The 24,838-nt window shown below is 50.2% G+C and overlaps 1 protein-coding gene and 1 pseudogene across 1 annotated transcript; both read right to left on the minus strand.

Moving 5' to 3' along the window:
• Positions 1–13,718, minus strand: LOC142311997 (oocyte zinc finger protein XlCOF29-like). The gene is made up of 3 exons (XM_075350873.1): positions 13,531–13,718; positions 397–541; positions 1–267 (listed from the first exon to the last, which is right to left on the minus strand). Exons 1-3 carry the CDS (start codon positions 13,533–13,535, stop codon positions 43–45), a joined length of 375 nt encoding a protein of 124 aa, XP_075206988.1. The 5' UTR covers positions 13,536–13,718; the 3' UTR covers positions 1–42.
• Positions 1–24,838, minus strand: part of LOC142312851 (uncharacterized) — a 102,111-nt pseudogene that overhangs the window by 31,242 nt on the left and 46,031 nt on the right.

Below are 24,838 nucleotides of genomic sequence, written 5' to 3' on the forward strand. Positions count from 1 at the left end.
GGAACCTGACACATACAATGATACCGTCATCCTCCGATCCCTTCATAGCGTTACTGTATAATGTCTCAGCATTCCCAGCAGTGTCACCTCTCCAGTCAGCAGCTCAATCATCTTGTAGGTGAGTTCTAGGATCTTCTGGTCATTGATGTCCTCATGTATCAGGGGGTGAGGTGGAGGCCCCGTGATTGGGCTCAGGGGTCTTCCCCATCCCTCAGACACAGGGTCCTGACAGCGCTCACTAGAGGTCTTCTTCACTACTGTGTAATCCTGGTTATGGAGAGACACATTAATAAACCTCACTACAGACATTTCCAGAGTCCTCACCTCTCCAGTTCTGTCCATCTGTTATTCCCATAGATAAGAATGATGTAATGTGACGTCATCAGAATCTCTCACCTCTCCAGTAAGCCGGAAGAGGATCTCTAAGGTGAGGTGTAATATCCTCTCCGCCATCTTGTCCCTGTCCCTATCCATCCTTGATGGGTCAATCAGGAAAATTCTCTTATATAGAAGATCTGAGAGGATCCGATATTGTAGGGACCTGAATGGGGAGAAGATGACGATGTAACATCAGAAAGATCCCATGTCAGAAATCTCCAGAGCTGTTACCGGCTTCACATGATCACTACATCCAGTCCTGGCCCCGTCCTGCCCCCGGTATAACACACAATCCAACTATAGTCACACACAGAGATTTATCACAGAATATCTCCAATCCAGCACCAAAATCACAGAATAAATTTTAAAAGGAAAAATCTAAAATAGCTGAATCTTTAATAAATATTTCATAAAAAGTAGACACAGTTATAAAGTGCAGGAACATCCACAGATATTGGGATAGCAGAATCGGGGCCGTGGGGCACAGATGATAGAACATTAACCTTTTCTCCACCCACCCTGTTTTCACCTTCATGACCTGGCCAAATTTTTCTTTTCTGACCAGTCTCATTTTATATACTAAAATTACAAATTTTGGACGATACTTTTTGTATTTGTGAAAACATATCAGAAATTTGGTGCCATTTTTGAAAATGTCAAACTTTTATTTTTTATGCTCTTAAACCAGTTATTCTGCAATATAGTTAACTTCCCATGTCTACTTTACATCAGCACCATTTTTAAAACATATTTTTGTTTGTTAGAACATTAGAAGGGTTAAAATTTTATCAGCAATTTCTCATTTTTCCAACAACATTTACAAAACTTGTTTTAGGGACCACATTCTATTTGAAGTTAAATTTATTAACTCTTCAGGTGCTTTGCAAGAAGTAAAGCATTGTGGAAGGAAAAAAATTAGTTTTTACATTTTCCCCACAAATATGTTACTTTAGTCCCAAATTTTGCATTTTCACAAGAGTAACAAGAGAAAATTCACCATACAATTAGTTGTGGAAGTTCTCCTGAGTATTCTGATACCACAAGTGTGGTGTAAAACTACTGTTTGGGTGCATGACAGGGCACAGAAGGGAAGAAGCGCCATTTAACTTTTTGAATGCAAATTTGGCTGGAATTATTAGTGGTGCTATATCACGTTTGGAGAGCCCCTGATATACCTTAATAATAGAGCTCCCCCACAAGTGACCCAATTTTGGAAACTAGACCCTCAAGGAATTTATCTAGATGAGTGCTAAGCACCTTTAACTCACAAGCAATAATTGGCGAACGCGAACCTCATGTTACTGTTTGGGTTTGGCTGCATAGGTAAAAATAAAAAAATGGTGATTAAAGCAGGACAGTTATTCTTAAGGAGTTCCACCGCTGCTGTCACATTGCTTCCGGGTCCACTCAGTAAACCTTATGGATATTCACCAATTCCCTGCCCACCCTCTTTGTCGGCATCTGTGATTGGTTTCCCTCACATTACCTTTCTGGGTCCCCGAAGTGGAGTGTAAAAATAAATGATTGAAAAAAATGGGTTTGGGTTACCCGTATTTTGATACCCAGCACAGATAAAGCAGACAGCAGGAGGCTGCAGGCCCCAGCTGTATGCTTCATCTTGGTGGTGTATCAAAATACGGGGACTACACTTGGCTTTTTTTTTTTTTATACCCAACCAAGATGGGACTGGTATTCAGAGGCTGGGGAGGCCCATGGTTATTAGCCCTCCCCAGCCTAACAATAATAGCCTACAGTTACCACAGAATTGGCTCATCCATAAGATGCGCGAATCCTGGCACTTACACGGCTCATCCCGATTGCGATAATATACACTAGACTTCACACTAGAAAAATGATTTTTCTTAAGAAATTTCTTGAGTGAAGGATTAGTGCACCTGCGTTAAAAAACGCACCAATAACACAGGTGCGTTTTGGTGCGTTTTTGGTGCGTTTTTTTCAGGTTGCTCCCTGCGTTTTTTAATGCCTTTACAGCAATAAAGCATGTTGAAAATGGAAAAAAAAAAGAGAATTTTGTTACTTACCGTAAATTCTTTTTCTTGTAGTTCCGTCATGGGAGACCCAGACCATGGGTGTATAGCTACTGCCTCCGGAGGACACACAAAGTACTACACTCAAAACGTGTAGCTCCTCCCTCCTAGCATATACACCCCCTGCTAGCCAGTCCTAGCCAGTTTAGTGCAAAAGCTGAAGGAGGACATCCACCCACAAGAAGAGACAGAGTAAAACCCGGAAGAACCGGAACCTCTGTCTACAACAACAACAGCCGGTGAAGACACACGGAACAAGAAACCTGCCAACAGGATATAGGCAGGGTGCTGGGTCTCCCATGACGGAACTACAAGAAAAAGAATTTACGGTAAGTAACAAAATTCTCTTTTTCTTTAACGTTCCTATGGGAGACCCAGACCATGGGACGTTCTAAAGCAGTCCATGGGTGGGAATAAACAGACAACTGAGAAGCAGGCGAAACCTAACTTCACAAATGGGCGACAGACGCCTGAAAGATGTGTCTGCCCAAGCCCGCGTCTGCCAAAGCATGAGCATGCCTTGGGTAGTGCTTCGAAAAAGTATGCAGACTAATCCGAGCTGCAGTCTGACAGACCTACTGAGCCGTAGCCTGGTGCCTGAAAGCCCAAAAGGCACCGACAGGTCTGATCAAGTGTGCCCTGATCCCCGGCGGGGAAGGCACTTGAGTACACTTGTAGGCATCGGAAATGGCCGACCTAAGCCAACGAACCAGGGTCGGCTTAGATGCCGAGAGACCGCTACGCTGACTAGCGGTCAGCACCAGAGAGAGGTGCACCGCCTAATAACGGCGGTGCGAGACACATAGATCCGGAGCGCCCGCACCAGATCCAGGATATGCAACGCTTCCTCAAAGCGATGAACAGGAGCCGGACAAAAGGAAGGCAGGAAAATTGCCCCGGATAAGGTGGAAGCAGTAACCACCTTAGGGAAAAAGTCCGGAGTCGGACGGAGACCACCTTGTCTTGATACAAAAGACCAAAAAAGGGGGTGACTCCGAAGAGAGTGCAGCCAAAACTCTCTGGCGGGAAATTATGGCCACTAGAAAGACTACTTTCTGTGAAAGATGAAACAAAGAAACCTCCCTAAGAGGCGCAAAGGGGGGTTTCCGGGAACCGTGAGGACCGGATTAAGGTCCCAGGGCTCCATAGGCCGCCGGAGAGGCGGAATTATGTGAGATGCGCCCTTGAAGGAGCGCACCGGAGCCAGCCGGACGATACGCCGCTGGCACACACTGACAGAGCCGAGACCTGTCCCTTAATGAGGGATAGTCCTAGCTGTAGACCGGACTGTGGAAGGGACAGGAGGGTCGGCAAGGCCAAAAAGGTCAAAGGACACTTTGGAGCTCGAGTCATAGTGGAGATGACTTCAGGAAGGATACCAGAAGTCGTCAAGATCCAGGACTCAAGAGCTACGCCGTCAATCTGAGAGTCCAGAATTCTGGCGGAAAAAACGGACCTTTTGAGAAAAGGTCTGGACGGTCCGGAAGATGCCATGGCAACCCAACGGACAGAAGGAGCAGGTCAGGGTACCAAGCCTGCCTGGGTCAGTCTGGAGTATGAGAATGACCCGACGGCCCTCTTTACTGATCTTGCACAGGACTCTGGACAAGAGCTAGAGGGTGAAATACGTAAAAGAGACGAAACTGGGACCAAACATGAACCAGTGCGTCTGCCGCAAAACCTGAGGATCGTGGACCACGGTTGGACAGCTGAAATAGTCTGCCTCGCAGTTTTCACATCTAGGATGTGGGCTGCGGATACGGTGGACTAGGAGTCCCTCGTCCACTGAAGAATGCGTTGAGCCGCCAACATTACCAGGCGGCTGAGTGTCCCGCCCTGGAAGTTGATGTAGGAAAACGCTGTCACGTTGTCCGACTGGACATGAATGTGCCTAGCCGCCAACAGATGGTGAAAGGCTTAGAGAGCTAGAAATACAGCTCTGATTTCCAGCACATTGATCCAGAGGGCTGATTCGGACAGAGTCCAAGCGCCCTGCGCTCCACGGTGGAGATATACTGCTCCCAAGGCGGATAGACTAGCATCCTGGTGAGGATCACCCGGGACGGGGCCAGGAAGGAGCGTCCCTGAGACAGAGTGGCCGAAGCCACCACTGAAACGAGCCCCTGGTCAGTGGCGAAGCCACCACCCCGTGGAAGGAGGAAGTTCGCTTGTACAGCGGAAAACATCCAGTCTCAGAGGACGCAGGAGAAACTGGGCAAGGAATCGCTTCCATTGACGCCACCATCTGACCAGCACCTGTATTCGGTGTCTGATAGAACGACGTCGACCGCCAGCGGAGGGACTACTGTTCGACTAAGAGCAGGTTCACAAGTGCCGACAGAGTCTCGAATTGCGTCCCTGGGAACCTCTGGTTCGAAGTCAGAGTGGACTTGGACAGAATGACAAGCCACCCGAATTGGTTAGAGTGGCGAGAGTGAGCGAAGCACTCTGCTAAGAGTCTGCAATGGATGAAGCACCGACAAGAAGACCGTCCAGGGCAAAAGATCACTGCCAATCCCTAGAGGTGCAGGACCCTAATCACAGCTGCCCCAATGAGAATACTCGAGGGGCCGTGGCTAACCCCAAGGGAAGAGCCACGAATTGGACCACTCCGATTGCAAAACGTAGCCAACGCTGGTGTGAAACTGCGATTGACACCTGCAGATAGGCATCTCTGATGCCGATGGCTGCTAGGGAATCTCCTTGGGTTCTTGATTGATCCGGTGAAAAAAACACACGGAACAAGACCGAGACTCCATGTGAAAACGCCACACCTGACCATGCTTGAAAAGCTAAAGATCCAGGTCGGAAGGCACCGCCCTCTTCGGGGACTAGGAATAGATTTAAGCAAAAATCTCAGAACCATTCCCAGTCGGGAACTGGTACAATTACTCCATTGGCCTGCAAGAAATGCCACGGCCTGTGAGAAGGCGGCGGCCTTGGAGCCGGGGGGAGTTGACAGAAAAAATCTGTTTGGCGGGTGGATAGAATTCCATCCTGTAGCCATGGGAGATATAATCCCGCCCCCACTGAACGGAGACGTGTTAAAACCATACGTCGCCAAGTGGAGAGAGCCTGCCACCGACCAAGGAGGTTGTTGGCGTGGCTAGATAGCTCGGAGAAAGCTGACTCAGTGGCAGCATCTCCTGCGGTCTTCTGAAGACGCAGCTTCGAGCGCCATTTGGGTCTATGAACCTTGGCCGAGCTAGAGGACGAGGCCGAGGGCTTAGAGAACGATCAGATGGAGGAACGGAAACAACCGAAACCTCAACTGATTCCTGCCCTGGACAGGTTCCCTGGTTTAGGTTTGTGGCAAGGAAGAACTCTCCCCGCCAAGAGCTTCCTTAATTTCATCCAGTTGGTTCCGAAGAGACTGGTCCCACAAAAGGGAGCCCAGCAAGGAACTTCTATAGAGGCATCTGCCTTCCATTTCCGAAGCCACAGGAGCCTGCGGATAGCGAGGAAAGTAGCCAAGGCCACCGCCGTGCGGTGTCCAGCATGGCAGACATGGCATAGGATGAAAAGACTGAAGTCTGGAAGTTCAGGCAACCGTTTCGGGCATAGAGTCCCTGTGAGGGAATGCATCTCCTCTAGAGAAGCAGAGAAGGCTACAAAAAAACCGCACTGCTGTAAAGCTGAGGAGAACGAAGCTCCTGCCGCCCTCATACAGATTTGGCCAGAAGGACAACCGGGCGGACCGCAAAACCTTAAGTGAGGAGCCATCAGCCACTGACATAACGGTCCGGGCTGAGCCACCTGAGGTGAATGAGCCCACTTCTTGACCACCATTGGTGGACAGGGAAAAAACAGTCCTCAGAATCACGCTTCATGGGAAGCGACTGTCAGAGCGGACCCTGGACTTGGTCACAGTGGCCTGAAAACTGGAGTGGTTAAGGAACACACATTGTGTTCTCCTAGGCAAGGTAACTCCGGCGGATTGAGGTCCAGTACAAAATTAATGTACCGTGGGATCCTTATAGAGGTGCCGTCAGCCACTGATACAACTATCCGGGCTGAAAGTCTAGATACTGGAGGGACCACCCTTGGCGAATGAGCTCACTCCTTGACCACCTCTGATGGGAGGGGGAAACAGGCAGCAGAACCCCGCTTTGGGGTCTGACAGGACAGGCTGTGGGCTTGGACACAGTGGGCTGAAAACTGGAGTGGTTAAGGAACACACTCCTTGTCCTGTTAAAGGTATACTGATGCCTTTCTGCCAGCGGGGAATACTCCCCTGATACAGGCGGATGGAGGTCCAGTACAAGTATAATGGACGCAATCCAATCATTAGCATCTGCGTCACCTACGGACGGATCAATGGTACATAAAGTAGCGTCCGAGCCCCTGGTAGAGACATCCTCCTCGTCCAGTGAGTCAGCTCGTAATCAGAGCTGCTGGACGGGGAGGACAGGGGACCCTGCGTCTCCCTGTCAGGAGGACGGGGTCTGAGACCAGAAGGAGAGTCCTCTGTGAGCTTTGCTGAGCGAGCTGTAGCAGAAAACGCCCTGAGAAGGGGGCTGCATGCTCAGCAGATGCCGGGACAGCCGACCCCTGGAGGATTCCAGCCAAACCAGGGGTCAGCCACCGAAGCCGGAGCAGCTGGAGGGACCACTAATGAACCTCCAAGCTGAGGGGCCACAGTGGTTATGAGCTCGGTACAGCCGTACGAGACTACCTGCAGTGGATAATAAAAACAGCCTGCAGCCTCGCTCTGTGAGACATGCTGCAGAGGTGGGGGCTCTGTCTAGAATGGCCCCCAGCATATATAAACAGATAAAATAAGCAGCTGCACAAACCGGAGGTTGTGGCTGCCAGATCGTTTAAACAGACATGTCTGTGCCCTCTAGTCCCTCAGCCCAGGCCCCCACTTGTCACAATGGAATCTCTGTGCCTATGCAGGCACAGAGAACGCTGAGAAAATGGCGACCGGAGCGAGGGGAGGGGGCGGGGCCTACTCTGAGAGCGGCAAGTGAGGTAGCCAGGGGAGGGAATCCTTCCTCAGTGAGGAGTGTCCCTTCCCTGTGCAGCCGCTGGGCGGAGCCACACTGTCCCTCTGCCTGACTGACATGCAGAGACAGTGGAAACCGAAACTAGGCCTCAGGCGAAGCCGGGGCCTAGAGTAAAACATGCGGCCGGCGTGCAGGCACCATCGGCGCGGTTCTCCAGTGAAAACTGGAGAACCGGCCGGAAATGTTAACACAAAACATAAAACACACTCCCCCAATAAATAAATATAAAGGACCCCTGGAAAGACCACTTTCTGTGGTAATAACGTCTCATATACTTAGCTTGTGAGACGCAGGTTGCCAGGTCCCTGGGGGGTGATAGCTCCGTCCAGCAGGATCCTGAAAAAGGGCTGCGGATGGAGACCGGTCTCCTGCAAAGCAGTGAGAACCGTGTTGGCTCCCACTTCAAGCCAGAGCCCCAGCATGGGATGGTGAAGGAGCGCGGCATGAGAAGGCTCCAGCCTTGGAAAATCAACCTTAACAGCACCGCCGACACAGTGGGGTGAGAAGGGACATGCCGGGAGTCCAGCTGGACCCGCTTTTCTTCCAAATCTTTGATCCAGAAGGAAAAATCAAAAATCAAAATCAGAGAATGCATGTGTGTGTGACCTCCTGAAACACAAAGCATTGAACTGGCTAGGACTGGCTAGCAGGGGGTGTATATGCTAGGAGGGAGGAGCTACACGTTTTGAGTGTAGTACTTTGTGTGTCCTCCGGAGGCAGTAGCTATACACCCATGGTCTGGGTCTCCCATAGGAACGTTAAAGAAATAGATAATACAGAGATAGATAGATGATAGATAGATAGAGGGATAGATGGATTGATAGATAGATATAGATAGATAATAGATATTTAGGGGAATAGATAGATATAGATAGATAATAGATAGATAGATAGATAAAGATAGATAATAGATATTTAGGGGAAATAGATAGATAATAGATAATAGAGAGATAGACAGACAGACAGACAGACAATAGAGGGATAGATATTCCAGCTTTATTTATGATGTCCCCCCCCCCACACATACTGCACTTCTCGCGGCCAGTAGTGTGTTCACATCACCGGCCGTGAGAAATGTCCTGGAGTCACCTCTGCACTCGCTCAGGGAGCGCATTCAGCATTCGCTCCCTGACCGAGGCTGTGTGGGGAACTGTCACACGCGGCTGGAGCAGGGCTGGAATCGCCACAGGACATCGCTGTGGATTACGTCGGAGCTGTGTGTTTGGGAGGGGTTAATAAACTGGAGAAAGAGGGGCTTTATGTCTTTTATTCAAAATAAAGGATTTTTTGGTGTGTGTGTGTGTGTGTGTTTCTTTACTTTCACTTACAGATTAGTGACGGCGAGTCATAGACACTGCCATTACTAATCTTGGACTTAGCGGCAGCTATTGGTTCCCGTTAACTCCTTATTACCTGGATTGCCACCGCATCACGGCATCTAGAAGAGCCGGGGACACTCCGGGACTGTCGCATAATGGATGCGACAGTTCCGGAGCAGCTGCGGCTGAGATTCTCGGCTGCAGGAGGAGGGGGAGGGCATTAACCCTGTCTCTCGCCCTTTCCTGCCTGAGAATACCGGGCCGCCGCTGTGTGTTTACCCGGCTGGAAAGTAAAAATACAGCGGAGCACACGCTTTTTTTTTGCTTTTTCTTCCTCTTCCTGTCCTAGTGACATCACTTCCCTGCAAAACGCAGGGCAGGGATGTACGCTATGTCCCGAAAATGCGAAATAAGGCGGGAATAACGCAGGTATAACGCACATCACTTGCTACCTGCGTTATTCCTGTGCTATTTCCTGATTACATTACAGTCAATGGAGTGAAATAACGCAGTTAGCTGCAGAAAAGAAGTGACATGCGCATTCTTTTTCTTAAGAAAATCTACTGAAAGAATTTTCTTAAAAAAACGCAGTGTGCGCACAGCTAATTTTTTTTGCCATAGGTTTTGCTGGGGAATGTCTGCAGAAAGCTTACAATTTCTCAAGAAATTTTTGCAGCAAAAACTGACCAAAAACGCAGCGTGTGAACATAGCCTTATAGTTCCATCCCCGACTCCTCATTATCGGCCACCACTGCAGACTTCTTCAGCTTCTCCTGTGTTTCCTATGTGCAGAGAGCCCTGATCCTTTCCACCAGCACTGAATCTTGTTCCCTCTGTCCCCGGCTCCTCATTAATGGTCAGCAGTACATACTTTTCCTCCACCTTCAGGACCTATTGAAGCGTGGCTTAACAGGAGCGAAACGTTCCACCTTCCATGCACCTTGCATTTGGTGATCTTATGGAATTAAAATAAAGAATCGTGGACACAAATGGGGAGTGCTGCTGCTTCAATTCTTCCCTTCAGCTCCTCATTACCGATCTCCAGTGTGAACTTCTCCTCCAGATTCTCCTGTGTTTCCTATGTCCTGGTCTTTTTCCCCAGCACTGAGTCCTGTTCCGTCCCTGGCCCCTCATTACCATTCTCCAGTGAAGACTTCTCCTCCAGCTTCTCCAGTGTTTCCGGCTGTTTCCTATGTGTAGAGAGCCCCGGTCCTTTCCCCCAGCACTGAGTCCTGTTCCCTCCGGCCCCTCATTACCAGTCTCCAGTGCAGACTTCTCCTCCAGCCTGTCCTGTGTTTCCGGCTGTTTCCTATGTGTAGAGAGCCCTGGTCCTTTCCCCCAGCACTGAGTCCTGTTCCCTCCGTCCCCTCATTACCGGTCTCCAGTGCAGACTTCTCCTCCAGCTTCTCCTGTGTTTCCGGCTGTTTCCTATGTGCAGAGAGCCCTGGTCCTTTCCCCCAGCACTGAGTCCTGTTCCCTCCGTCCCCTCATTACCGGTCTCCAGTGCAGACTTCTCCTCCAGCTTCTCCTGTGTTTCTGGCTGTTTCCTATGTGTAGAGAGCCCCGGTCCTTTCCCCCAGCACTGAGTCCTGTTACCCCCGTCCCCTCATTACCAGTCTCCAGTGCAGACTTCTCCTCCAACTTCTCCTGTGTTTTTCCGGCTGTTTCCTATGTGTAGAGAGCCCCGGTCCTTTCCCTCAGCACTGAGTCCTGTTCCCTCCGTCCCCTTATTACCGGTCTCCAGTGCAGACTTCTCCTCCAGCTTCTCCTGTGTTTCCGGCTGTTTCCTATGTGTAGAGAGCCCTGGTCATTTCCCCCAGCACTGAGTCCTGTTCCCTCCGTCCCCTCAATACCGGTCTCCAGTGCAGACTTCTCCTCCAGCTTCTCCTGTGTTTCCGGCTGTTTCCTATGTGCAGAGAGCCCCGGTCCTTTCCCCCAGCACTGAGTCCTGTTCCCTCCGTCCCCTCATTACCGGTCTCCAGTGCAGACTTCTCCAGCTTCTCCTGTGTTTCCTATGTGTAGAGAGCCCCGGTCCTTTCCCCCAGCACTGAGTCCTGTTCCCTCCGTCCCCTCATTACCAGTCTCCAGTGCAGACTTCTCCTCCAACTTCTCCTGTGTTTTTCCGGCTGTTTCCTATGTGTAGAGAGCTCCGGTCCTTTCCCCCAGCACTGAGTCCTGTTCCCTCCGTCCCCTCATTACCGGTCTCCAGTGCAGACTTCTCCTCCAGATTCTTCTCTTACATGCAGCCACTTCCTACAGAGGAAAACACTTCACTTCCTACAACCTCTCCTCTGACTCCTCCCCCATGTGACTGATCACATGACTGTGACATCATCACAGGTCCTGTCAGCAGAGCTGCGGATCTTTCCAGAATGGTAGATGATAAGACAGTGATTTCCACTCATTTATTTGGGAGAGCCCACAACCCACAGGTGGCCCTCTAACAGAAATTTGGGAAGTGGGAGGGCCCTCACATACATAATTTAATTTTTATTTATATAGCACCCAAAGCACATATTCCGTAGCACTTTTCAATACCAGCTATTATATGCCTGTCGGTATTCCAATCAGCTTCCACATATAGGAACTGATGAGTGGGCATGAATGCATGACATCTGTGAAGTTCTGCAAGTTTGAGCAATCAACGAGGAGGCTGATAACACGATAATCAGTGTAAGGCTGGAGTCACATTAGCGTATGGCATCGGATGCCATATTCTAATGACCTCTGGCTCAGGCTCTGCTGCGAGCTGAGTGTCATGTGATCGGGTCACAGCTGCGAAGCTGAGAGTGGCGCTGCGGAGGAGAGGGAGGGATTAATCTCCCTATCTCCTTAATTGTCAGCCTGTGTGTGCCGCCCGTGCAGCGGATTGGACCGCTGATTACTCGTGGCTCGAGGGTCTCCGGACCCGGGGGCTAGGGGCACACTCAAATGAAAAAGGGGGACTATTTACAGGGGACAGATGTAGTTCGTGACGCCACCCGTGGTGTACGGTAATTGGGAGTAACGCCGCTGCCGTTGGGATTTGGTGATGGAGTGGGGCAGCAAGATGACGTTACCCTACACGGGTAGGGGTAGGCCCCGGGACTCTGGATGGTGATGCGGGGACGCAGTGCAGGGGTCAGTCGGGTACTCACTCAGCAATGATGCAGATGCTGACAACAGGGTAAACCAAGTCTCTGACTGCCGCTGTCTCCTGAGGGGAGCTCATCCGGGTCCCGTCCCCTGCAGCACTGCCTGGTGGTCCGTAACCTGCCTCCTGGCACCAATATAGATTGTCCGTTGTGGTCCGGTAGCTTGGAGTTTTCCAGGCCCCGCTCCCCACTGTGGCTAAGTGAAGGAGCCTGCTCTAAGGAGCTCATGCTTGGGATTTCAGTGGGCCGCTTGCTAGGAAAGCCCTATCCCCCTCGTTGCGCTCGTGCCCATGATCTCTGAGCTTCGGGAGAACAGTTCATAAAGGCCCTGTCCTCCGCAGGTTAATTGCCAGGTCGCCTGAAGCTTCTCCCCGATCTAGGGTCCGTGTACCCCGACGTGCCTTCGGCCCCGGACCGGTGATAGGACCAGTCTGCCCACCGTCCTCCTTGACGGGTTCCAAGCACCTAGCCTCAATCCCCTGCGACCAGTGGTCCGACTCCTCTAGGTCCAGGCCACTGTCTGCGACCTATTCTGCTTCTCCCCTGGGAGCTACAACTCCCAGCTTCTTCAGAGCTCCTCACAGCTCGAGGGCTACTACTCAACTGAACTTGACACCTCCCACCTCACTGTCTGACCCCTGGGTGGGCGGCCGCATTCCTGCTTAAGCAGCCCACTGGTGTGCCTGACAGGTGTGGTGAAACGTGTATCTAGGATTTGTGAATGCTGGTGGAGACAGTACTGCAAATTAGGTTCCCAGAACCATGGGGGTTTGAGCCCTGCACGGGAAGGGCAGATTGTGCAGAACCCTGTGACGACCTGAATAGTCCAGGGCGTCACATGTGCGTATATTGTACTGCACTTGGATAACATCCGAGTGCAGTCCGATGTTTCTCTCGCACCCATACACTTGAAGACTTGTCTCGCAGACAATTGCAGCATGCTGCAATTTTTTCATCAGTCCGATTATGGCTGAGATAAATACACGCAGATCTGAGCCGCATCATTGTCTTACATGGGGCCAAGTGCAACGCGAGATTTTCTCACATTGCACTCGTGCGAGTCATATGCAAGTGTGACTCGAGCCTAACTATCCTGCTTCTGTTTCTACTCAAACGCTCCCTGCTCACAGTTAAAGAGGAAGCTTTGAATGTGGACCAGGTGAAGATGAAGAAAGAAAGTATACAGGGTCCTACATGCTTGCCAATCCACTGTCCAGGATGCAGGTGCAGATGCCTCCCATCCTGCACCTGTCATTGCACATTTGCAAGAACCATCAGCAATGTCAGATTTTCTTTTTCCCAGCCCAGCATTCAGGTGTCCCTTCCCCAGGCTTTGACATGGATAGCCAGCCAAACAAGCACCCACCCACAGGACCAAACACTAAACTGGCATATTGACAGATAGGCTGAACGGAGCCCACAGCGGAGCCATGGGCAAAGTGACTCATGACTGACTTTGAAGGGCAACGAGGGGTTAACACTGGTTGCAGGGAAAGAAAGCGCAGGCTGTGGGGGGTCAGAAGTTTAAGGGGCTGGGTTAAGTGCTAGGGGTGGTCAGTTGGGAATATAGAATCAGTAGAAGGGGTGGGTACTATCAGAACAGCATGTGAAGCCAGCAGAAAAGGTGCTGAGCCCCCTTCACCTCATCTCCTGCTGTGACTGTAATCATGGTGATTTAAAACTTCTGGAGCAGCTGCAGGGGGCTGCCAGCAGCGTGGATGGAGCTGCATCAGAGCACAGGTGCTGGAGATATTGGGAGGTTCGGCTGTGGGGGTTGCTGCAGAAGATCCACTTCCCCAGTGGGCATGCAGGGCGAGGGTGCCTGACAGTCTGCCACCAGGAGCAGCTCCTGAGGTCTCACCAGGAGCAGCTCCTGAGGTCTCAGTGGTGCCGCAAGAGCCCCCTCCCCGGGGACCCTCCCTGTCCATCTCTCCATCCTGTGCTTTTAGATGGAACAGGGGAGGAATCTTACAAGGCAGCCGGGACCTGCGGAGGTGGGCGGGGCCTCGGCGTATCATGTGACCGAGGCTCTGCCTAAAGCCTCTAGTGATCAGGGCTTCAACAAGATGGCGGCGGTCCTTCCCAGTGATATACCTGTGGGGGGACTGCTTGTGGTGGCAGCAACTGGACATCCGGAGAAACACTCAGAGACAGAGGTCAGCGCAGAGGGCGGCTTCAGGCTTGAGGTCAGAAAAGCAAAGGTCAACATCGAGGGAAAGGTCAGCGCGGAGGTCGTCATCGGGGACAGAGGTCAGCGCGGAGGTCGTCATCGGGGACAGGGGTCAGCGCGGAGGTCGTCATCGGGGACAGAGGTCAGCACGGAGGTCGTCATCGGGGACAGAGGTCAGCGCGGAGGTTGTCATCGGGGACAGAGGTCGGCGCGGAGGTCGTCATCGGGGACAGAGGTCAGCGCGGAGGTCATCATCTGGCTGGCGGTCAGCATGGAGGTTTTCAGTGAGGTCGTCAGCGCGGAGGTCATCATCTGGCTGGCGGTCAGCATGGAGGTTGTTTTCAGTGAGGTGGTCAGCGCAGAGGTCATCATATGGCTGGCGGTCAGCATAGAGGTTGTTTTCAGTGAGGGGGTCAGCGCGGAGGTCATCATCTGGCTGGAGGTCAGCGTGGAAGTAGTTTTCAGTGTGGTGGGCAGTGCGGAGGTCATCATCTGGCTGGAGGTCAATGTGGAGGTCATTTTCAGCTCGGTAATGGTTATCGGTAAGGAGGTCGGCGCAGGGATCGGCATCTGGAAGGAGGTCAGCATTGAGGAGGAGGCTGTCGTCATCACAGTGGAGGTCGCCTTTATGTTGGAGGTCAGCAGCACGGAGGGGCTCGTCGTCGCGGATGAGGTCCGTGTCGAGGAAGAGGTCGTCATCTAGGAGGGGATGATCCACGTCCTGGGAGGTCGTTCAACAGGTAGTCTGCTCGCTGGTGGTCCCGCTAGGTTTGAGCGCAGCGGCTTGCTGGGGTCTCCCTAAGCAAGCTGCTTAAGCGGCTTGAGTGCCTCAACATCCTGAGGAGAGTCATCGGGTGTTCCGGCTGGTGGGTCCCATGCCCCCACGCAGCCTGGTGAGTTTAATTATATGTTCTGTGTGTGTTCATCTAGTGCGATTTTCCTGGGTAGGTGTTTTATTAGGCCCAGGGGGAATGGTGGCGGTCTTAGTTTTAGCATGTTGGGGGGCCTCTGTGGGGTCAGTTAGTAGGGTCTGCAGCATGTTAGGGTTTGGGAAGGAGTTGCCGAAACGTGTGGAGCAGGCAAAAGTCGAGTCAATGGGGTCCCCCGTTTCCGTTTTGGGTGTCGGGCGTTGAGGCAGGTCGCCGGTTGGTCATCAAGTTAGGCCACATCTTGTGGTGGGGGTCGGGTCGCGGTGTCAGGGCAGATAGAGAAGGGTGAGTGGTTAAACTTTCGATTTTGTTAACTGGCTTTAGGTGTTTGCCATTCTGCAAGCATCCAGACACACACACACACACACACACACACACACAAAAAAGGGGGGGGGGCCTGAGAATTGTTCAGGGGTGCTCTGCTACAAGGAAGGTTCATTGGTTTTGTGGCGATCACACCCGGTGTTGAAATGATGGGCAGTTCAGGCAGTGGAAGGATGGGTGACACTGCATAAAGCCTTGGGGGCCTTGTCGCGCGCGGGGATGGATCTGCGGCGGATCGGTGGTCGCGGTGAAGTTGCGGACAATCAGTGCCAGGTTTGTGGCTGTGTACAGATGAAGCGGTGTGTCCGGGGTTTCGCTGCGGCCGCGGATCTGCCGGGGATTTGTCCTTGTGTGTGACGGGGCCTTACGGCTCGTTGAGATACCAGGGTTCAGGCTGCGGTGGGTTCTAGAATCATAATAATAATAGTAAATGTATATAAAATATAATAATAATTTTGGTGCGAGGTATCGTGCAGGTATTGGGCGGTTCAGTCTTATCTCTGCCATTTCTGGTTCTGGTGGTTTTTCTTCGTTAGGGGTAGTGCAAAAGAAGGAGCCGAATAAATTCCGGGTCACTTGTGAGTTATCGTTTCTGACATGCCGTTCGTTGCCAGGGCGTCCTGACAGCATGCATTTGTTAGGTTGTTTTGGGATGGTTCATATTTTGTGGTCTGGTGTTTACTTATGGTTTGCCCTATTTTGTTGTGCCTATTGGAAGGGTTTGGTTCATTTCTAAATGGGGGGTTGCAGTATGGCTGGGTTGCTGATGATGAGTCTTACCTCAAAAAAAAAACAAAAAACACGACAACAACTTCCTGTACATGGGGCGGTCAGCTCCCCAATTTTTTGCCATCTTTGCTAAGGGCTTGGGGGAGGGGGCTGATGGCAGATGAGGGGAGTAATGAGTGCCAGCTGGGTTGGTTGAGAGATCACGTTCTAGTGCTTTGGATCTGGTTCCAGGTATGAGTGGTCTAAGGTAACACTGGATTTTCACCATTTTAAGGTTGGATCGTGCCCCCGATGTGCTGGTGTTGCACACGGGTGAAAATGATGTGGGGATATCCCCCTATGGGGGATTAAATTGTAGTTATTTGCCAAGGTTTACTGCAGCTATGCTCCGCCTCCCCGAGAGGTGAAGATGGTGCGGTCGGATATTGTGCCTACAAAACCTTACTGGTGGTTCGGTCGATAGAGGGGATCGACAGGACTGAAATTAAGGTGGATAGGGCAGTGGGGAGTTTCTTGGCTTGGAACGGACAGGTTGGCGCGGTGGATGCACCTGTCGTTAGCAGGTGTTCAGGAAGGTGAAGTGAGCACTTTGTTGGTGGGGTGACTCGCATTATGAGGTCTCAGGTAATGCTCGTGGTGGCGGTAGTGAGGTGGGGTTCTTGGAGTTGGTGGTAAAATGGTGGTGGGGGGGGGGGTTGTACATCAGGTGGATGGTAACCCCCCTTCTTTTATTTGGAATGGTAATTACCTGGCAGACTTTGGGGCTCTCCAGGGTGGGGTCCCCTGGGAGTCGGTGTTAGGGAAATGGTTTTCCGATCATGGTGTCCCCGAGCTTGTGGTCGTTTGCGGATGGGGACAACTCCGGATGGTTTATTAATTTCTATGGGAACGTCCGCCCGGTTTTGGAGCTCCAAGAACCCTCCTCGCTTTAAAGAAAGATATTTATTTAATGTCATGTTTGTATAATAAAAGCCGATTTGGCCAAATTATCCAAGCGGGTGTCATGTCTTCATTCAAAGGGGAATCTGTGGGATGAAGGGATTAGTGCATAGCGAGAAGGAAGCATCTACAATAGTACAGTCATGCTTGCCCTGGGAATGTTGCCGTGTAGGCTTGTGGACACCAAGGCTTGCCACAACTTCATGGCGGTGGTCATTCTTTGGTACTCACTCCCAGGCTGCCACTATTTCTCGCTCTACACCAGGGGCTGGCTGGCACATTTTAGGCTGGGGGGCAATCATAAGGCAGTGGCCCTCAAGTTGCGGTGGCCCACCTTTGGTCTGTTTATCTCTGGCCACTGCATTAAAGCAGCAGTAACAGACTTTATGAACAGACTGGTACATATATATGGGAACAGAACCCCGATTACTGCAACAGAACCAAGATGACTACAGAGATATGGGAACTGCAAGGAGCTTACCACAGAGAAATGGGATCAGAACCACGCTTACTGCTTACATAGATACTGCAACAGAACCAAGATGACTACAGAGATATGGGAACTGCAAGGAGCTTACTATAGAGATATGGGAGCAGAACCGACCTTACTACAGAGATATAGGAGCAGAACTGAGCTTACTACAAAGATATGGGAGCAGAACCGAGCTTACTACAGAGATATGAGAGCAGAACCATGCTTACTGCAGAGATATGGGAGCAGAACAGAGCTTACTACAGAGATATGGGAACAGAACTGATCTTACTACAGAGATATGGGAACAGAACCAAGCTTGCTACAGAGGTATGAGAACAGAACCGAGCTTACTACAGAGATATGGGTGCAGAACCGAGCTTACTATAGAGATATGAGAGCATAACCGAGCTTACTATAGAGATATGGGAGCAGAACCGGGCTTACTACAGAGATACAGGAGCAGAACTGAGCTTACTACAGAGATATGGGTTCAGAACCGAGCTTGCTACAGAGGTATGGGAACAGAACCAAGCTTACTACAGAGATATGGGTGCAGAACCGAGCTTACTATAGAGATATGAGAGCAGAACTGAGCTTACTACAGAGATATGAAAGCAGAACCGAGCTTACTATAGAGATATGGGAGCAGAACTGAGCTTACTACAGAGATATGGGAGCAGAACCGAGCTTACTATAGAGATATGGGAGCAGAACCGAGCTTACTGTACTACAGAGATAAGGAAGCAGAACCCTGCTTACGGCAGAGATAAGGGAGCAGAATCAAGCTTACTACAGAGATAAGGGAGCAGAACCGAGCTTACTACAGAGATAAGGGAATCAATACCAAGCTTACTACAGAGATATGAGAGCAGAACCGAGCTTACTACAGAGATACAGGAGCAGAACCGAGCTTACTGTACCCATACAGGAACAAAATTGTACTTACTTAGTCTACTACATAGAAACAGCAACAGGACACCAAGCAAGGACAACAAGTTTACTGCATAGACATAGTACCATAACTGAGCTTACTGTATTGATATAGGAGCAAAACTACATAGATACAGTACCATAACCCAGCTAACTACATGTACAGCAATTACAAAGCTTATCCTATATTTTCAATGTTAAACTCGTACAGAACACTGCTGGCACACGGACTATACACTTATGCCATCTGTGTGCTGTGTGTGTTTTTCACGGCATCATAGACTTCTATTGGCCTTTGTCATCTGCGCTGCCGGAAAAAAAATATGTCTCCGTAGGGATAACACACGGTCTGTGTAAACACATGGACATGTGAGCAGCACCCTAGATTATAATGGGTAGTCGTTGTAACCGTGAAAAAAACCGGACACAACACATACCACATACACACACACACACGTGAAGGAGGCCATAAGGTGGTGACATAGCTACCTCACACTGCAGGGGTTAATTTCACTTCTTTTCATAAACATGGAAAGACAAATGACATTCCCTAACACATATGTGAACAAGCCCTTAGTGCTGCGTGCCCACGATCAGTGTCGGCAGCGTCTTGGACGCAGAGTGTTTTTCACAGTCCAAAATGCTGCATTGTACAGCACAGGCACAGTGGATGGATTTATAGAAATCTCCGGCCCCCTGGGCTCTTTTGGACGCTCCATAAACTGACCTGTGGCGCTGCTTTCCTATCCTCAGCAAGTCAATTTATTCTAACAGCGATGCTAGTGCTCTGAGCGGGAGAATATAGCGAATATCCGCTGACAGTCACTCTGATGGTATGCACGGACAGCGCGTTCTCCCGCCCAGGAGCCTAGTGTCTCCACCAGAGAAAGCACGCTGCATCTCCAGACCGCGAGGACGCCCGATGGTGGGCACTCACCCGTATAGATTTAGTGTTGTGTCCTACAGATACAAATGTTTTACACATACACAATGCACTATAAGGCTACATGCCCACGGTCTAGACATGGTGTGTCCTGGACGCAGCATGTCCCCTCCTGCAGGGCCACGAGTGCTCTCCGCAGGCACCACAGCAGCCTGTGCCCACAGTCAGGGATCGGGCCGCTGTGGTCTCTCTTCTGATCTCTCTGTGGAGACACTTGTGGCTACACAGCAACAAATTGACATGCCAGGGCTCGGGAAGCAGCACCACAAGTCAGATTTCGCTGTGGGCTGTACACGTACAGTGTACACAGGATTTGTACAAAACCCATCCACTGGGCTTGTACTGTACAATGCAGCGAAAACATTCTGAATCCAACACACTGTGAACTCTGATGGTGGGCAGGCAGCGTCACATACAGGCATCTTACACACATACACAACCCCAGAAACACGGACTGTAAACATACAGTACAGAGATGTGTACACATATATAGACATATACACCGACACGGTATACACCTACCTACACACACACACACACACACACACACACACCTGCGTACAGCCGTATACACACACACACACACACACACCCCTGCGTACAGCCGTATACACATACACACAAACCCCTGCGTACAGCCTGTTTATCTCTGGCCACTGCATTAAAGCAGCAGTAACAGACTTTATGAACAGACTGGTACATATATATGGGAACAGAACCCCGATTACTGCAACAGAACCAAGATGACTACATAGATATGGGAACTGCAAGGAGCTTACTACAGAGATATGGGATCAGAACCACGCTTACTGCTTACATTGATACTGCAACAGAACCAAGATGACTACAGAGATATGGGAACTGCAAGGAGCTTACTACAGAGATATGGGAACAGAACCGAGCTTACTACAGAGATATGGGAACAAAACCGGGCTTACTACAGAGATACAGGAGCAGAACTGAGCTTACTATAGAGATATGGGAGCAGAACCGACCTTACTACAGAGATATAGGAGCAGAACTGAGCTTACTACAGAGATATGAGAGCAGAACCAAGCTTACTGCAGAGATATGGGAGCAGAACCGAGCTTACTACAGAGATATGAGAGCAGAACCAAGCTTACTGCAGAGATATGGGAGCAGAACAGAGCTTACTACAGAGATATGGGATCAGAACAGAGCTTACTACAGAGATATGCGAACAGAACTGATCTTACTACAGAAATATGGGTTCAGAACCGAACTTGCTACAGAGGTATGGGAACAGAACCGAGCTTACTACAGAGATATGGGTGCAGAACCGAACTTACTATAGAGATATGGGTGCAGAACCGAGCTTACTATAGAGATATGAGAGCAGAACTGAGCTTACTACAGAGATATGAAAGCAGAACCGAGCTTACTATAGAGATATGAGAGCAGAACCAAGCTTACTGCAGAGATATGGGAGCAGAACAGAGCTTACTGCAGAGATATGGGAGCAGAACAGAGCTTACTACAGAGATATGGGAACAGAACTGATCTTACTACAGAGATATGGGTTCAGAACCGAGCTTGCTACAGAGGTATGGGAACAGAACTGATCTTACTACAGAGATATGGGTTCAGAACCGAGCTTGCTACAGAGGTATGGGAACAGAACCGAGCTTACTACAGAGATATGGGTGCAGAACCGAGCTTACTATAGAGATATGGGAGCAGAACTGAGCTTACTACAGAGATATGGGAGCAGAACCGAGCTTACTATAGAGATATGGAAGCAGAACCGAGCTTACTGTACTACAGAGATAAGGAAGCAGAACCCTGCTTACGGCAGAGATAAGGGAGCAGAATCAAGCTTACTACAGAGATAAGGGAGCAGAACCGAGCTTACTACAGAGATAAGGGAATCAATACCAAGCTTACTACAGAGATATGAGAGCAGAACCGAGCTTACTACAGAGATACAGGAGCAGAACCGAGCTTACTGTACCCATACAGGAACAAAATTGTACTTACTTAGTCTACTACATAGAAACAGCAACAGGACACCAAGCAAGGACAACAAGTTTACTGCATAGACATAGTACCATAACTGAGCTTACTGTATTGATATAGGAGCAAAACTACATAGATACAGTACCATAACCCAGCTAACTACATATACAGCAATTACAAAGCTTATCCTATATTTTCAATGTTAAACTCGTACAGAACACGGCTGGCACACGGACTATACACTTATGCCATCTGTGTGCTGTGTGTGTTTTTCACGGCACCATAGACTTCTATTGGCCTTTGCCATCTGCGCTGCCGGAAAAAAAAAACATATGTATCCGTAGGGATAACACACGGTCTGTGTAAACACATGGACATGTGAGCAGCACCATAGATTATAATGGGTAGTCGTTGTAACCGTGAAAAAAACGGACACAACACATACCACATACACACACACACGTGAAGGAGGCCATAAGGTGGTGACATAGCTACCTCACACTGCAGGGGTTAATTTCACTACTTTTCATAAACATGGAAAGACAAATGACATTCCCTAACACATATGTGAACAAGCCCTTAGTGCTGCGTGCCCACGATCAGTGTCGGCAGCGTCTTGGACGCAGAGTGTTTTTCACAGTCCAAAATGCTGCATTGTACAGCACAGGCACAGTGGATGGATTTATAGAAATCTCCGGCCCCCTGGGCTCTTTTGGACGCTCCATAAACTGACCTGTGGCGCTGCTTTCCTATCCTCAGCAAGTCAATTTATTCTAACAGCGATGCTAGTGCTCTGAGCGGGAGAATATAGCGAATATCCGCTGACAGTCACTCTGATGGTATGCACGGACAGCGCGTTCTCCCGCCCAGGAGCCTAGCATCTCCAGCAGAGAAAGCACGCTGCGTCCAGACCATGAGGACGCCTGATGGTGTGCACTGACAGCGCGATCTCCCGCCCAGGAGCCTAGTGTCTCCACCAGAGAAAGCACGCTGCGTTTCCAGACCGTGAGGGCGCCTGATGGTGGGCACTCACCCGTATAGATTTAGTGTTGTGTCCTACAGATACAAATGTTTTACACATACACAATGCAGTATAAGGCTACATGCCCACGGTCTAGACATGGTGTGTCCTGGACGCAGCATGTCCCCTCCTGCAGGGCCACGAGTGCTCTCCGCAGGGACCACAGCAGCCTGTGCCCACAGTCAGGGATCGGGCCGCTGTGGTCTCTCTTCTGATCTCTCTGTGGAGACACTTGTGGCTACACAGCAATAAATTGACATGCCAGGGCTCGGGAAGCAGCACCACAAGTCAGATTTCGCTGTGGGCTGTACACGTACAGTGTACACAGGATTTGTACAAAACCCATCCACTGGGCTTGTACTGTACAATGCAGCGAAAACATTCTGAATCCAAAACACTGTGAACTCTGATGGTGGGCAGGCAGCGTCACATACAGGCATCTTACACACATACACAACCCCAGAAACACGGACTGTAAACATACAGTACAGAGATGTGTACACATATATAGACATATACACCGACACGGTATACACCTACACACACACCTGCGTACAGCCGTATACACATACACACACCTCTGCGTACAGCCGTATACACACACACCCCTGCGTACAGCCATACACACACACACATACACTCCTGCGTACAGCCGTATACACACACACACACACACACACACACATACACCCCTGCGTACAGCCATATACACATACACACAAACCCCTGCGTACAGCCTGTTTATCTCTGGCCACTGCATTAAAGCAGCAGTAACAGACTTTATGAACAGACTGGTACATATATATGGGAACAGAACCCCGATTACTGCAACAGAACCAAGATGACTACATAGATATGGGAACTGCAAGGAGCTTACTACAGAGATATGGGATCAGAACCACGCTTACTGCTTACATAGATACTGCAACAGAACCAAGATGACTACAGAGATATGGGAACTGCAAGGAGCTTACTACAGAGATATGGGAACAGAACCGAGCTTACTACAGAGATATGGGAACAGAACTGATCTTACTACAGAGATATGGGTTCAGAACCGAGCTTGCTACAGAGGTATGGGAACAGAACCGAGCTTACTACAGAGATATGGGTGCAGAACCGAGCTTACTATAGAGATATGAGAGCAGAACTGAGCTTACTACAGAGATATGAAGCAGAACCGAGCTTACTATAGAGATATGGGAGCAGAACCGAGCTTACTACAGAGATATGAGAGCAGAACCAAGCTTACTGCAGAGATATGGGAGCAGAACTGAGCTTACTATAGAGATATGGGAGCAGAACCGAGCTTACTACAGAGATATGAGAGCAGAACCAAGCTTACTGCAGAGATATGGGAGCAGAACCAAGCTTACTGCAGAGATATGGGAACAGAACTGATCTTACTACAGAGATATGGGTTCAGAACCGAGCTTGCTACAGAGGTATGGGAACAGAACCGAGCTTACTACAGAGAGATGGGAACAGAACCAAGCTTACTACAGAGATATGGGTGCAGAACCGAGCTTACTATAGAGATATGAGAGCAGAACTGAGCTTACTACAGAGATATGTAAGCAGAACCGAGCTTACTATAGAGATATGAGAGCAGAACTGAGCTTACTATAGAGATATGGGAGCAGAACCGAGCTTACTATAGAGATATGGGAGCAGAACCGAGCTTACTATAGAGATATGGGAGCAGAACCGAGCTTAAGCTGGTGTCACACATAACGACGACGACAACGACGTCGCTGCTACGTCACCATTTTCTGTGACGTTGCAGCGACGTCCCGTCGCTGTCGCTGTGTGTGACATCCAGCAACGACCTGGCCCCTGCTGTGAGGTCGCCGGTCGTTGCTGAATGTCCAGCTTCATTTTTTGGTCGTCACTCTCCCGCTGTGACACACACATCGCTGTGTGTGACAGCGAGAGAGCGACGAAATGAAGCGATCAGGAGCCGGCACTGGCAGCTGCGGTAAGCTGTAACCAGCGTAAACATCGGGTAACCAAGGGAAGACCTTTCCCTGGTTACCCGATGTTTACGCTGGTTACCAGCCTCCGCTCTTGCTGCCAGTGCCGGCTCCTGCACTGTGACATGTGGCTGCAGTACGCATCGGGTAATTAACCCGATGTGTGCTGCAGGAGAGCAAGGAGCCAGCGCTAAGCGCGGCTCCCTGCTCTCTGAACTGTGACATGTAGCTGCAGCACACATCGGGTTAATTAACCCGATGTGTGCTGCAGGAGAGCAAGGAGCCAGCGCTAAGCGCGGCTCCCTGCTCTCTGAACTGTGACATGTAGCTGCAGCACACATCGGGTTAATTAACCCGATGTGTGCTGCAGGAGAGCAAGGAGCCAGCGCTAAGCGCGGCTCCCTGCTCTCTGAACATGTAGCACAGCGACCTTATGATCGCTGCTTCTGCTGTGTTTGACAGCTAAGCAGCGATCATAACAGCGACTTACAAGGTCGCTGTTACGTCACCGAAAATGGTGACGTAACAGCGACGTCGTTG

The sequence above is a fragment of the Anomaloglossus baeobatrachus genome, chromosome 5 (genome assembly GCF_048569485.1).
Source record: "Anomaloglossus baeobatrachus isolate aAnoBae1 chromosome 5, aAnoBae1.hap1, whole genome shotgun sequence".
Classification (NCBI taxonomy): Eukaryota; Metazoa; Chordata; class Amphibia; order Anura; family Aromobatidae; genus Anomaloglossus; species Anomaloglossus baeobatrachus.